Source organism: Vanessa cardui, chromosome 18, assembly GCF_905220365.1.
Source record: "Vanessa cardui chromosome 18, ilVanCard2.1, whole genome shotgun sequence".
NCBI classification, from domain to species: domain Eukaryota; kingdom Metazoa; phylum Arthropoda; class Insecta; order Lepidoptera; family Nymphalidae; genus Vanessa; species Vanessa cardui.
Window position 1 is genome coordinate 9,573,245 of NC_061140.1, and position 13,240 is coordinate 9,586,484.

Here is a 13,240-nt window from a genome sequence, read left to right on the forward strand (position 1 = left end):
ATTTACTATACTGAGTTACACTATTGATATTTTAAACTAAAAGTGTACTTGGGAAAAATAATAGGTTTAACAAAATACAATTATTCAGGATAATTTTTTTATTATATATAAGTTACATTAGAATTATAATAAATGACATCTTAATTTTGACTTTGAGATCTACCAGGTTTTCTGCCCATAAACGGACTACCACCCATTTGTCGTAACAACCCTCTTAAACCTCGTGCTTCTCTGATTCCTCCTTCAAATTGTTCTGAAGGTATTGCAGAAAAATCATCAACCAATGGAAGAGGCCCAGTAAGACGTTCAGAATATTGGGCAAGCCGAGATTGGTGGCCAATTGGTGATGTCTTCTCAGTTGATTGTTGTGACTGTAGACATTAAACATGAAATTAATCATTTTATAACTGTTTTATACAAATCATGGTAAATATCTATTTTCAATAGATATTTAGTAAAGCTTTTATTTGTATTATTAGAATAGCAATCAAGCAGATTGACAGACACATTTTTTTAATTTTCTTTTAAAAAAATTGAAGGCTATATTTATATATATGGTTCATTGCTGATGTGCTAAATTGAATTTTGTGGGTAAAAGTAAAAAAAAATTCCTAACTTTGCCTTTTAATGAAGCAATTTCGTCTTGCAATCGTTTCACAAGAGCTGCATCATTTTCATAGCTTGTTAGTGTTGGCTGTGGCATACATTGAAACACTGTGGCTAGTAAATTATGTAGAGACACCAGTACACTGTCTTGCCATGTTCTTGTAAAGTAGAGGCTAAACGATGGATTCTCCTCTGGTTTTTGTACGTAAGGTAACACTGAAAGAATTTGAGTATATTTTATTGAAACAGTTTGCATTTAATATTAATAATAGAGAGGTAAGTTGGTCCACCAGTAGTAGCTGTAGTAGTGAACATTTGAATCATAATTAATGATTGTGGGTTTGAAGCCTGGACAGGTACCATTGAATGTTTATGTGCTTAATTCATGTTAAATAGTAAATCATATATTGGTTCGGCTGTGGAGGAAAAGTTGTGAGTAAAGCTGCATCCTTCTGATGAAAATCTGCCACTCTGCCACATGTGTGTCCACCAAAATGGATTGAAAAGTTTATTTGGTATAATCTTCTGACCACCTTGGCAAAGTCCAGCAGTACATATTACTTTTACTAAAGTATATGAGTTTATGAAATACTTACTGAACCAATCTCTCCATTCGCTTTGACCTTGCAGTTCTGGCAGCATTTTAGAAAGGAACTCTGCTACTTTATCATTTCTGACACTTCCGGCATTTTGGGATGCTGTTACTAGATATAGCTTGTATAAACTGTATTCTATCTTACGAACAGCTAGAAAAATATTGATAAAATAATGTCATTTATGTACCAAGGCCTAGCTATTAGAAATAATGATGATTAATTCGACCTACCGGGTTGTACATGAATTTCCAACTTAGAGAATACTAAGCTGTCTAAATGTGACCAGTATTCTTTCAATCCTCCGAGGTCTGAGACATTAATATAATGAACGATTTGTTCTACTATTTTGTCAACTCTGAATCCCTTGTCTTTATCAGATTTTAAGTCGTTATCGAACGCTTTTACAGCTGTAGTAAATCCTCTGAAGAGTAAGTATTCACGAACTAATTCATCTATTAACTGAATATGAGCCATGTTATATCTTATTTTATATTTGTTAAGCTTATTTTTAAGTTCTTGACTGGTTTACCTTTGTTTTTATTTATATAGAATCTGATTATTTGACAGATGCCAAAATTCAAGAAATTACATGATGTTAGGCAACTTACAAATGAACGCATTCATTTGCACCGATTCTAGTTTGAAAGATAAATAAGTAATTAAACTAAAGTCGTACCTATTTCGTTTTAATAAAGCTTTACTTTTTATTTGGTTTTAATTTGTTTTATTTCGATATTTCCTGTTAATTTTATACTATTATTAAATAAACATTTTTAAACTTAACATGTACATGATTCGTCAACACCCCAACATAAAAAAATTGAAATGTCAAATTGTCAATCGAAATTGCCTTCAATCAGCTGTCGATTTATAATATTGGCGAATTTTTTTTAAAATAATTTGTATCTAAAATATGTGATAAATGGCATGAAGTATAAGATATTTATTAATTAAACCAGCACCGTGGTAGTGCTGGGGGTCGGTTTGTGCGGATGGCGAGCGCGAGGAGCAAGTGGTGCGAGTGACCGCGGCGGGCGCGGCTCACCTGGGCCCCCGGTCGCGCAGGCATGCAGTGGCATGGCGGAGGCTGCAGGCACGTCGCGTGGCCTCCGCGTCTACAAGATTGTAGTACTAGGCGACGGGGGGGTGGGCAAGTCCGCGGTCACACTGCAATTTGTTAGCCACAGTTTTTTGGACTATCACGATCCCACAATAGGTACCGCTTCTAGTTATAGCCTACATTAATTTGATGTATCCTGGCATATATATGTATGGTCATAAATATGAAATAAAATTTAATAAATATTTACTTTAATATATATTTTTCTTTATTTGTGGGCAAAGCAATGAGAACTCTTAATGATAAAATAAAAAAGGAATGTTCTAAAATAAAAAAAATACACATTTATTTTTATTCTTTGGCTACAAATCTAAGTCCATTTTACTTGTAAGGATAGTACTTGTTATAACAGCCAATGAATTATTAAAAAACAGTGTTTATATTGGTTTTATATTGCCTTCTTTATAGTTTAAATTGTAAAAAGCTAATTTTGAAAAGCAAATAAATAGGACTAGCTGCCTCTATATGCGAAGTATATGCATTTTGGTGTTCCACTATCAAGTGAAACAATATTTTTTCACGAAAAGAGTAAAAGAGTGAAGTATGAGATCAAACATCTCCTTGTTCGTAAATGATAATGGAAATCCATTTTTATTTTTTCAGAGGACTCGTATCAGCAACAGGCAGTAATTGATGGCGAGCCTGCATTGTTGGATATACTAGATACAGCTGGGCAGGTGTGTAAATTTATAAATAAGTAATCCTTTTTTTGTCTTTCTTTACATTATTTTCATAGAAGCTTAAGTATATTTATTTTGTCAATCACATAAGCATACTTGAATTTAAAAAAACAAATGTGATAACTCAAAAATGGAGTCTTTCTTTACATTATTTTCATAGAAGCTTAAGTATATTTATTTTGTCAATCACATAAGCATACTTGAATTTGAAAAAACAAATGTGATAACTCAAAAATGGTCCATTTTTGCACCATGCATAAGAGGGTTAAAATGATTGCAAATAGTCACCTCTATTACCTCCTAACAGGAATATGTTGAATTACGAATAACCCAGTATATTTATGAAGTTTTTATTTAGACAGAATGGCAAATGAGCTCCTTGATAAATTATCACCACTGCCCATAGATAATAGACAATAATGTAATAAATATTAATTGTTTTTAATATTACTAATGAACCACCAATCTTGGGAACTACCATAGACCATTCCTTACACTTATAATGTGTTACCAAAATTGAGATCTAAGGTGTTATGACTCTTGTGCCTGTAGTTACTCTGGTTTACTTATTGTGCAAACGAATATTCATCAATAGTATATGCATTATTTAAGTGTCACTTTCCTGAGATAATGCTTCTTGCTAGAACTCTATAGATGCTCTCTGATGTTGATAGAATTTACCCTCAACTAGCACAAAATTATCAGTATGTGTGGCAGATACTTTATTTTACTTTGTATTCATCCTCTGCTGTATTTCAAGGTAAAGAAAGAGTATACTGTAGACCTTTGCGAGTAGCTTGCAAAGTTCGTAGTAGTAGATTACCCACCTGCTTATGATTTCAATACATTTTTTACATTTCAAAAATTGTTTTCCAATAGGTTTGGAACTGAAGTGTATTGTAAATTTTAATAAGCATTTTTTTCGCCTGTCTATTTTCCCTGTTTGAGTCGAAAATCGAAATAGAACTAGAAATGGACTTACCTGCAAGACTGACAAGATTTTTTTGAATTAATAAAACGTTAAATTCTACAGGCACAACGGCTATAACCTCTTAGTTGCCATGGTTGGTGGCGCGTTGGCGATGTAAGGGATAGTAATATTTCTTACAGTTTTAACTAGTGGCGGTGGTCACCACTTGCCCATTTGGTAGTCCATTAAAAAAAAAAAGTAAAACAAGACTTGAATTTCTTTACTAGGTGGAATTCACAGCGATGAGGGAACAATACATGCGGTGCGGGGAAGGCTTCATGCTTTGTTACTCAGTGACAGACAGGCGGTCGTTTCGTGCCGCGGCAGAGTACAAACGCTTGTTGGCTCAAGCTCGCCCTTCAGAGCGACTGCCGCTGGTGTTGGTCGGAAACAAGTTGGACTTGGCGCCGAGGTTTAGACAAGTGAGTGCACTATCAATCTTAATAACCCACTGAAAAGTTATTATTATTACATATTTCTATGGTAAATATCTTTGTGTGTTAATCATGTGTCTGAGCATATCGATATGAGACTGACAGATCGGAACGGAATCGTTCGTAAATAGTTATATTTTATAAATCAGTTCGCTATCGGTCATCAAGAGTACAGCGCGTAACTCACCATTTCGCATTCCACCATTAAATTCATTACAGACTAAGTTCTTTTATAAATATACATCTTACAGTTTTAGACAATAATTTTATTTCTACGCATACGTACGAACAACCCGTACATAGTTTTATGAATTCGAACTGATTCATCTCCCTTTTTGTATTATGCGAAGCGAACTAGATCTTGTTGTTGGTCCGTTGCATGTTGTGTATATAAATAAAACTATAATATCGGTGATATTAATTTATTACTTAGTACTATAGCATTTAAGTTTCTGGTTGTATAATATCTAATTAACATAGAACATAATGCCATACCTTGCTACATATAATACAACAGTTATAATAAAATAGATTTCTAATCGTAAAATTTTTTTCAAAGAATTAAAATACATACAGATGGACGTTTTTTCATCCAAGTTAAATTAATAATATTCATACATCACATTACGATTGGCTAGTTTAGATTACATTCGTATTATTGACTCGCACACGTTTGTTATGGAACAAAATAATGGAAAATATGCGAGGAAAATGATACTATATATACATATAGTACACTCAGCTCGGCGAGGAAATTGTGGGTCCACAAAAAAACAATAAGAGTCCAATGGAATACCTGTGGCAGAAAATTTGACGACGAAATGTAGTTTTTGCCATTGCTAAGTTTATCTAGCTCGAAGAACTCTTATATTATGTATCTGCAACAAAAATTTACTTTAAGCTGTCCGGTTCCAAAGGTAACAACAGAGGAGGGCCAAGCCCTGGCCACGCAGCTGGGCTGTCCATTCTACGAGACGTCGGCAGCCCTCCGTCACTTCGTGGACGATGCCTTCCACGGGCTTGTCCGGGAAATACGCCGCCTCGAGAGACAGAGACAGGTAAAAATAATTCAATAAATAAAAGCCTCTTTATCTTTGCATAGACATGAATGGATGTTGAAATTTATGCTCCCAAAATAATTTAGCTCGTGGACTAAAAATTCACGGTAAAAAATAACTACCATTTAACGTAGATACGACTCGCCTAGTGTACTCATGATGTTGTTACAATATATTTATAATAACAAATAACAATACTTTATTCATGGTGGGACTTTGTGAAAGTCCGCCTGGGGAGGTACCACCCAGTATTGTCATGTTCCCGCTTTAAGGGCGACTGAGCTAGTGTAACTACAGGCACAAAAGACATAACATCTTAGATTTCAATTTTGGTAACGCAATATCAATATAGGCTATTTGACTGATTTTTAAAATCCATTTTATATTATTTAGTAGAGGTTAAGGAACCCACTAAAAGTTGATTTTTTTATTTCTAGTACATATTTGCCGAAAAATATCATGTTAAAAATTCCATATTTAAATAACGCGCGAAAACGCTACCTGGACAATATGACACTGCAATGGCGTCAGTGACGTCAATTTGCTGTATTTTAATCTGTGTTACATGTAGTAGAAAAGCAAGGTTTACAAGAAAGTGACTTCATCATAAGCCCGGCCAATCAGGAGCGTTTTGTGTCACGTGACAAACGTTTGAAAAAATGCATTTTTATTTATTGATTTTTGAATAAATTAAGTATTATTTTCAAGTTTCGTTAGAAAATAACCATTTTTAAACTGATTACAATAATTCACAATTTATTTTTCGCATTGTCAAATAGCCTATTCAATCGTCCTCCATCCTAAATTGTAAATAGTATAAGTGTTCGTAAAGAGTATATTGCTTGCGAGTACGTCACGGTCCCGTGTGTGTGCAGTCGTCGCTGCTGGAGGGCGGGGGGCGCGGTCGGCGGCGCTGGCGGCGCCTGCGCAGCATCTTCGCGCTCGTGTTCCGGCGCCGGCGCCGACACGCCACGCCCTGAGATACGAAGAGATAGGTCTCCCCTTTTATTTACTGCGGATTTTACGACCGAAAAACTATCCGATATAATAAAAAAAAGTGCTCGTAGCTACCATACGAACGACTATGTAGCTAAATTATATATACGACAGAAATAAATTATATTCTGGGCCGCGACTCATTCGGAGGGACGCCGTAGGGAGAGATCGAGAAACCTTTAACTGACGAAGTAGATAGTTTAGGGTCAGGTGTTTAATCTTCCACTACCTCAAATGCTTTTTGTTATTAGTTACTCGTGTCTGTATCGATTAGTGGCCACGTTCTCTATTATAGTTAACTAATATATCTTGTTTATAGCTTTACTAAATTATTCCATACTTCGAAAATCTTAAGAAGCTTATTGATATGAAATGTGCCAGATTTTATTCTAAGATGTGATTCTACCTCTGTCTTACACTATTGAATTGTTCAATCGACGTTCCTCGATTAAGCCATACTTATACAAATATAATAGAACCTTTAGTTCTCATAGGATGTAAATTTTTATTATACCAATTGATATGTATAGGCCTATTTAATTATACTAGGTAAATGTTCTGTTGACGGTACTTAAATTTGTTGTTTAGATACTTTACTACGTCACAATTTATTTACTTGTAATCTACGGTTTTCTTCAGTCTTCGTGATTGTCATGATTTAACTGATAAGGAAATATTTTGTTGTTCCAGTTTTTTTTAATTTTTGGCAAAATTAAATCCTATATGACGTTTTCTCTTAAAAGGTGAGAAAAACTGTGAAGGTACGTAGTACTTTGTGTACATTTATTGCATAAACTAGTGTTTTTTTTCGTTGACTATATTCAAAATCTGTAGTGTATGTAACATTCAAATTATTGAATTATAAATGCCTATTGAAAACTGGCCTCAAGTAATGGATGTCTTCCGCAATGGAACCCAAAAGAGCAATAATAAATGTAATTGATTAATCCGATATAAAAACGTAGTATCGTGTCATCGAATTTCGATAGTTCAGTGTTTAGATGATATTTACATTTTGTCAAGTCAAATGATCCGACATACAACCCCTGGTTATGTGAAAACTAATTGCATTTTTTTCTTATATATCGAAATAAACTATAGAAAATTCTATTTACATGATTGAAGATACTTTAAAAATGTGTATATTTTATCTGTGAACTTGATCCAATTTGAATTAAATTACAGGGTTGCCAGTATTTAAAATTGAATATAAAATTATATATTTTTTAAGAAATGCAAAACATTTTTGAACGAATTATTTTAAGACAGCTCATTTGACTTGATCGATAATGTTATTTAAGTAACAGAGTAGCTATTTAATGTTGTATTGTACCCCAAATCCCCGTAGAGAAGTGTTTACATCGTCACTATATTATAAGAAAAATATTTAGAAAGAAATGCGGTAAAAGTTTAATTTATTAAAAAATAAGTTTTTAAACTTTATTTGTTTAGTAATATGAATCGTTAATATTTTGTAGAATAAATAGTCATGGCAACATTAATGTCATAACAAAATAGTTTTGTTTACGATTAAACCACCTTAAAAGGCTATATTAGGAATTGGGATTTTGGTGTTAAATTAAACATATAAAGGTTGATTTAACGATAGATTTGTTTAATTCAAGACAGACTATGCAAAATCTATTAAAAAAAGTATGTTAAAATTATAGTATTAAATCGCCCTGGAATTGAATAAGTTTATAATGAAAGATTAACAAATATCGTCCTCTATTCTCATAAATAAGAATAAAACTAATGTATCGTAGTTCGTATTAGAATCCGCCCAGTGTATCCAGTTCATGCCCCATTCCTTCCAGACTGGTTTAGGAACATTTATTTTAAGACAGAAAATATTAAATAATCAATAATTAAAACGGCACACTAGTGTAAGAATTGGTCTTAAACCTTTATTTTATAAGTGTTGTAATGATTGCAATGTTTTTATTTATTTAATTAGATTTGACCCTAAAGTACAATTTAAGTAAATATAAGACCACTGTGTCATTATAATCTCCGCGACGGAGTCAGCAATAAGGATTAAAGTGAAGAAAAATATATTTATATGATAATTAATTTATTTCGTGTGTGTGATTTTAGTGTTGTGAGCAGACGTTGATATTTTATTGTAAAAATAGGATGATACGCACAAATTTTAGAGTAGCTGTTAAAGCGAAGATGGGAGGTTATTTGTGGATTGCACCGGGGGAAGAAGACTTGTTATAAAATGTACAATGGCTATATAAATAGCTCACTCGAATCAAATCTGACAGTATATCGGTTGTGGACGGTACTGAAAAGCAAACAATCTTCTGCCCTCGGTATGAAAGTCTATACGGTTGGATTAGTTCCCTCAATAGCAAGGTGTCAAACTAGATTATTAGGTAATGTTATTATTAAGTAATATGAGCTTTCTGGCATTTGAAGCCGTATAACCCCCTTCATTAGGGTAACTTTTTCTCTATATTAATTGGTTGTTAATATTTTATTTATTATATTTAATGTTGGGTAATTAGTTGTGATCTATTTAGGGTCAATGAATTTTTAGTATGAAATACAATTTTATAATATGTCAAAGGATTTTGAATGACCAACATGTTGTTTTTTCGTCTAAAATGTTATATACTCCTTAGTTTATAGAATGTTGCCATAAATCAGATATTAATTGTATTCAAGTACAAAGATACAATATTGTTTAGTGGAATTCACCAATAGTTTTATCTAGTCATTATTAGTTTAGGTAGAATATTGTTATACCTGACCAGACTAGTAAAAGAAATCTATGGGTACATTTACACTATTTGTTTGAATAGTGTTTATGATAAAGTTAGATTTAATTTAGATTACTACCTAGACAATATGGCGATATCGTTCTATAATATGACCCTCTGAGGATTTTTCTTTAGATTTCGCATTTTGATATTTAATTACGATAAAAAACTCTACTCTTGGACATCTTTATATTTTAGAATCTGTCTTTGAAATTTAGGCGATGCTTAAAATTGGACGTACCTAAAATGCTCATGATTTTATATATGAGTATGACAGTTAGTGTAACGTTGATATGGGTGAGAAAAATTAAGAACAGTTTAAAAAAAACAACCTTATGTAATGTAGATTTACCAAGAAGAAACGACAACTAAGTTGCCTTCTTATTATCAAATAAATAGTATTTCCAATAATATTTTTTTTTTTACAATTTAAAATATATTTTTTTAACACGAACTATTTTCGCCTTTTTAATTATGCAAGAGAGAAAAAAAGTGACACATTTGTTTTATATAAATATCAGTTGCATTTATTGTATGTTTTGTCTGGATTTGTCAGTATTACATTAAGATTTCTTTTACTAGTTTGTATTATTAGTACATACCTTATCAGGATTCCTCGATATTTACTAGGTTATTTCAATGCCTAAATCATGGTGGTTATTTTCAAAGGGAATTATTTTTATATATATGATATTGATATTTGAAGTGCGTTACTTTTAATTGTGGGTTCTATTTTCAATATTCAATAGATCTTAAACAAATGTTTTTTTTTTTATTATTTTATTTTGTCTAATAACACTCGTAAATAATCACATTAAAGAATTTTTTACCCTGGAATTTTATCTTTTCTTTAAAAAAATAAACTAATGTCATCTTAAAATTCATGACCTAAAGAGCCTTTCCTTAAAAGGAACCCACAATAAACCAGTATTTATGGTACGGTATTGGAATTAAAATGTATTTGTTAATCAAGTGATTTTTTAACTTGTTTATAACATGTAAGTTGTAATACGTAAAATTGATTATATTTTTTTTATTATTATGTTAATTAATTGTTGTTCGATTTTTGAATTTTATTTACTTTTTGTTTTTATAATATATAAACAAAATATCTTTACGGTAATAAATGTGTCATAAAGTTTTTAAAACATATTCAATGTACGTGTACATCTGAAACAGTTTTTTCAGGGACCCAGATTGATAAGGTGAAATAAATTTACAGATGTAACTAAAACTATTTATATGCCTAATAAAATACACATAAATTTATACAATTATGTAATAAAAGCTAATCTTATATAAAAAGGCGGCTTAATATTTTCTTAAATATAAATGACTTTAGTTGTTCATTATTCTTTTTACGGAGAGTACTCATTGAGAACATTCGCGAGCATTATAACAGATACACTGGTAATGATAATAATATTATGCCAGGTGAAGCATTTCTTCTTAGATCATTAAATTAAACGTAAAGGCGTAACATATGAAGTTAAATAAAATGCTGCTCGCCAGTTCTCTTACTAGTACTTGGCTTGACACGCTACCGCGTGTCTAGACATGCTAGCGCCTGATACCTTAGCCCAAATTGTTTCGGTCTTATTAGAAATACTTTTTCTGAAATTTCCATTCGAATGTTTAAGTTGTAAATTTATGAGTGCGCGTGTGAAATTTTTGTGTTGACGTTACATGCTCATGTTTCTGTTAACGTTACATGCGAATGTTCTTACTGTGTTTACTTATCTGTATATTGAAATTAATTTAAATATTTGTAATATTGATTTTATTGTTCTAGGATTCGGTTGTGTTGTCTAGTCTTTAGAGACAAGATGTGTTTAATTTTAAAATAATGTCAATCAAGAGAATTGTGGTACATTTCTTTAGATTCTCATAAACTCTGTATTTTTGCAATGAGTCTTTTAATCAAGTCAGTGTATATTTTGAAATGCAAATGAATCGAAAAAGCAGATCATTGTGCAAATTATGATGGCCTAGGAAAGTTTAAATTCATTCAGTCGATTTTTACATAGTAGTTTACTAGCTTTTGCCTCCATCTTGAAATTTGCGACATACTTATATTATGATGATGAGCTTTCGTTAGAGAAAATTAAAAAACGAAATTCGCTCTCACGGTTTTATTTGCATTTATACTGACTGAACTAAACTATTTATGAATTTCTTATGTTGTTTAAGTTCAAGTTTATTCGGCATGTATTTATACTAAAACATAGCAAATATGATACGACCAAATAAAGAAGACAACATTTTATTTTTACATTTTTGAAGAATTGTACCAAATTTGACTGATTTGTAATATATAATATATATGATAGTGTAATGTTCTTATAATTTCGATGTCATTTACTTTGTTATTTGTATATTGATACCAAATACAAAGACAAGCGCATTTAAAAGTTACGCTTTGAGATATTTATGTAAATAAGTGTATTCCTCATTGAGTTATATTTCATAGAGATTTTATTATATTGTATTGTATTATTCAACCGTTAAATAATGAAATTAACCCTCGATTGAATGTCTAGATGTTAAAGTCGTTGTATTTTTTCTTATATAACCTCTATAAGTATGCCTATTTTGTTATTTGTAATTATTTATAACACCAAATAGTACCTTTTAATATTAGTAATACGCGAAAATGTAAGCAGTGTGTAGAGGTTTTGTTGAATAAATGTCATGTTTAAAATAATTTATACCTTTTGTTATTTCTATCCTTCTTGCGCATCTATATAGATTTTTGTTTTTTTTTTTTATGTTCTATTCGTCTTGTCTGGCTCTTGCTTTTATTATTATTAAAGGACCAAGGCTAATTTGATAGGTCTCGAGGATTTGCACCCGGGTATTTCCGCATAATCGGCTACCGCATAATACTACACACCATAGTGAATATATTCAAAAAGTATTTTATCGGAGTAATACAATGGTTTGGTGATATTTTAATCAAATCTATTAATATTTATTAAATAATAAATGCGTTACTCTTAACGATTTGGCACTTTTGAAGATATTACGAGTTTGAAAAACCGCGTACGAAAAAACTTGGTATCGTCATTGACTAAAGGCGGTCTTTGTATGGCGTAATGGCTTATTTAATGATACGGTTTATTTAAAAAAATATATACCATTAGTGCTGTGTGGTATCGTAACGGTATCTAGTAGTAATTTAGCCATATTATGGTCGTATATGATACGTAACATCTGACGGCGAGAACCTTGGTAATAAGCGACACTTAATATATCCTCGGGAAATGTGTTGCTATTATTCGACGGCCAATGTGTGCGCTCATTGGCTAAATCAAATAGTGCTTGCGTTTTCGGCTCCTCGTTTTACGCAATTAAAAGTTGCAAGAAAGAGACAGGCACAAAAAATGATCTTAATATTCGAAACGCTCTACATTATACACTACTGTTACGGTTTGGTAATAAAAAATCCTGCACATAAGTCTATTCATTGCATGTTCCCGAAATCAAGATCTCTTTATATTTGAATATGATTGTGATTATGAGTGTGTTTTTATCATTAGCCTACAGAGACAGTTGCTTGTCTGAAATAGCGAAAAATGGGTTTTGATGTCCGGCCTACTAACCTTACTATTGCGTATATAACGGGAAAATAATCCATTTATTTCTCTATTTCTGTCATCGATATCATATGACAAACGCTTTATACAATTAATTTTATGTTCTCTTGACTGAGAGGGTCTCGGTCGATGTCATTTATAACGTAGAATTAATAGCCTTAATTTATATAGTAGTAGTCACTATTAGAGATTTATTGATAGAATAACCGCGAACCTCGGGATCTGTGGTTTTATGATTTAATCGTTAGACCAAATAGAAAAAATATTAAGAGTTAAATGTATAAATTCGTTACCTAGTATTTATATAGTTATATATCGAACCAGTAATTTTATTTTATTAATTTATTGATCCTCATTTTTTTGTTTTAACCTACAGATTTTACTACAAAAGTTATTATTGTAATAAAACACGTATA

General features: G+C 31.7%; 2 protein-coding genes across 2 annotated transcripts; one reads left to right on the forward strand and one right to left on the reverse strand.

Annotated features, from left to right (window-relative positions):
• Positions 1-80: 80 nt before the first annotated feature.
• LOC124537294 (WD repeat-containing protein 91) lies at positions 81-1,782 on the reverse strand. The gene is made up of 4 exons (XM_047114087.1): positions 1,433-1,782; positions 1,203-1,352; positions 617-822; positions 81-371 (listed from the first exon to the last, which is right to left on the reverse strand). The coding sequence occupies exons 1-4, from the start codon at positions 1,674-1,676 to the stop codon at positions 141-143; spliced, it is 831 nt and encodes a 276-aa protein (XP_046970043.1). The 5' UTR covers positions 1,677-1,782; the 3' UTR covers positions 81-140.
• Positions 1,783-2,014: 232 nt separating this feature from the next.
• Positions 2,015-6,570, forward strand: LOC124537292 (GTP-binding protein Rit2). The gene is made up of 5 exons (XM_047114084.1): positions 2,015-2,418; positions 2,926-2,999; positions 4,200-4,394; positions 5,324-5,464; positions 6,340-6,570. The coding sequence occupies exons 1-5, from the start codon at positions 2,280-2,282 to the stop codon at positions 6,442-6,444; spliced, it is 654 nt and encodes a 217-aa protein (XP_046970040.1). The 5' UTR covers positions 2,015-2,279; the 3' UTR covers positions 6,445-6,570.
• Positions 6,571-13,240: the final 6,670 nt, after the last annotated feature.

Bases quoted from the DNA above. Each gene is read 5' to 3' on its own strand.
- LOC124537294 (XM_047114087.1), bottom strand. From the start codon at position 1,676: ATGGCTCATATTCAGTTAATAGATGAATTAGTTCGTGAATACTTACTC. The intron at 1,353-1,432 runs GTAGGTCGAATT...ATATTTTTCTAG, and splicing joins GGAAATTCATGTACAACCCG to CTGTTCGTAAGATAGAATAC. The intron at 372-616 runs GTTAGGAATTTT...TAATGTCTACAG, and splicing joins TTGCTTCATTAAAAGGCAAA to TCACAACAATCAACTGAGAA.
- LOC124537292 (XM_047114084.1), top strand. From the start codon at position 2,280: ATGGCGGAGGCTGCAGGCACGTCGCGTGGCCTCCGCGTCTACAAGATT. The intron at 4,395-5,323 runs GTGAGTGCACTA...CCGGTTCCAAAG, and splicing joins TGGCGCCGAGGTTTAGACAA to GTAACAACAGAGGAGGGCCA. The intron at 5,465-6,339 runs GTAAAAATAATT...GTGTGTGTGCAG, and splicing joins GCCTCGAGAGACAGAGACAG to TCGTCGCTGCTGGAGGGCGG.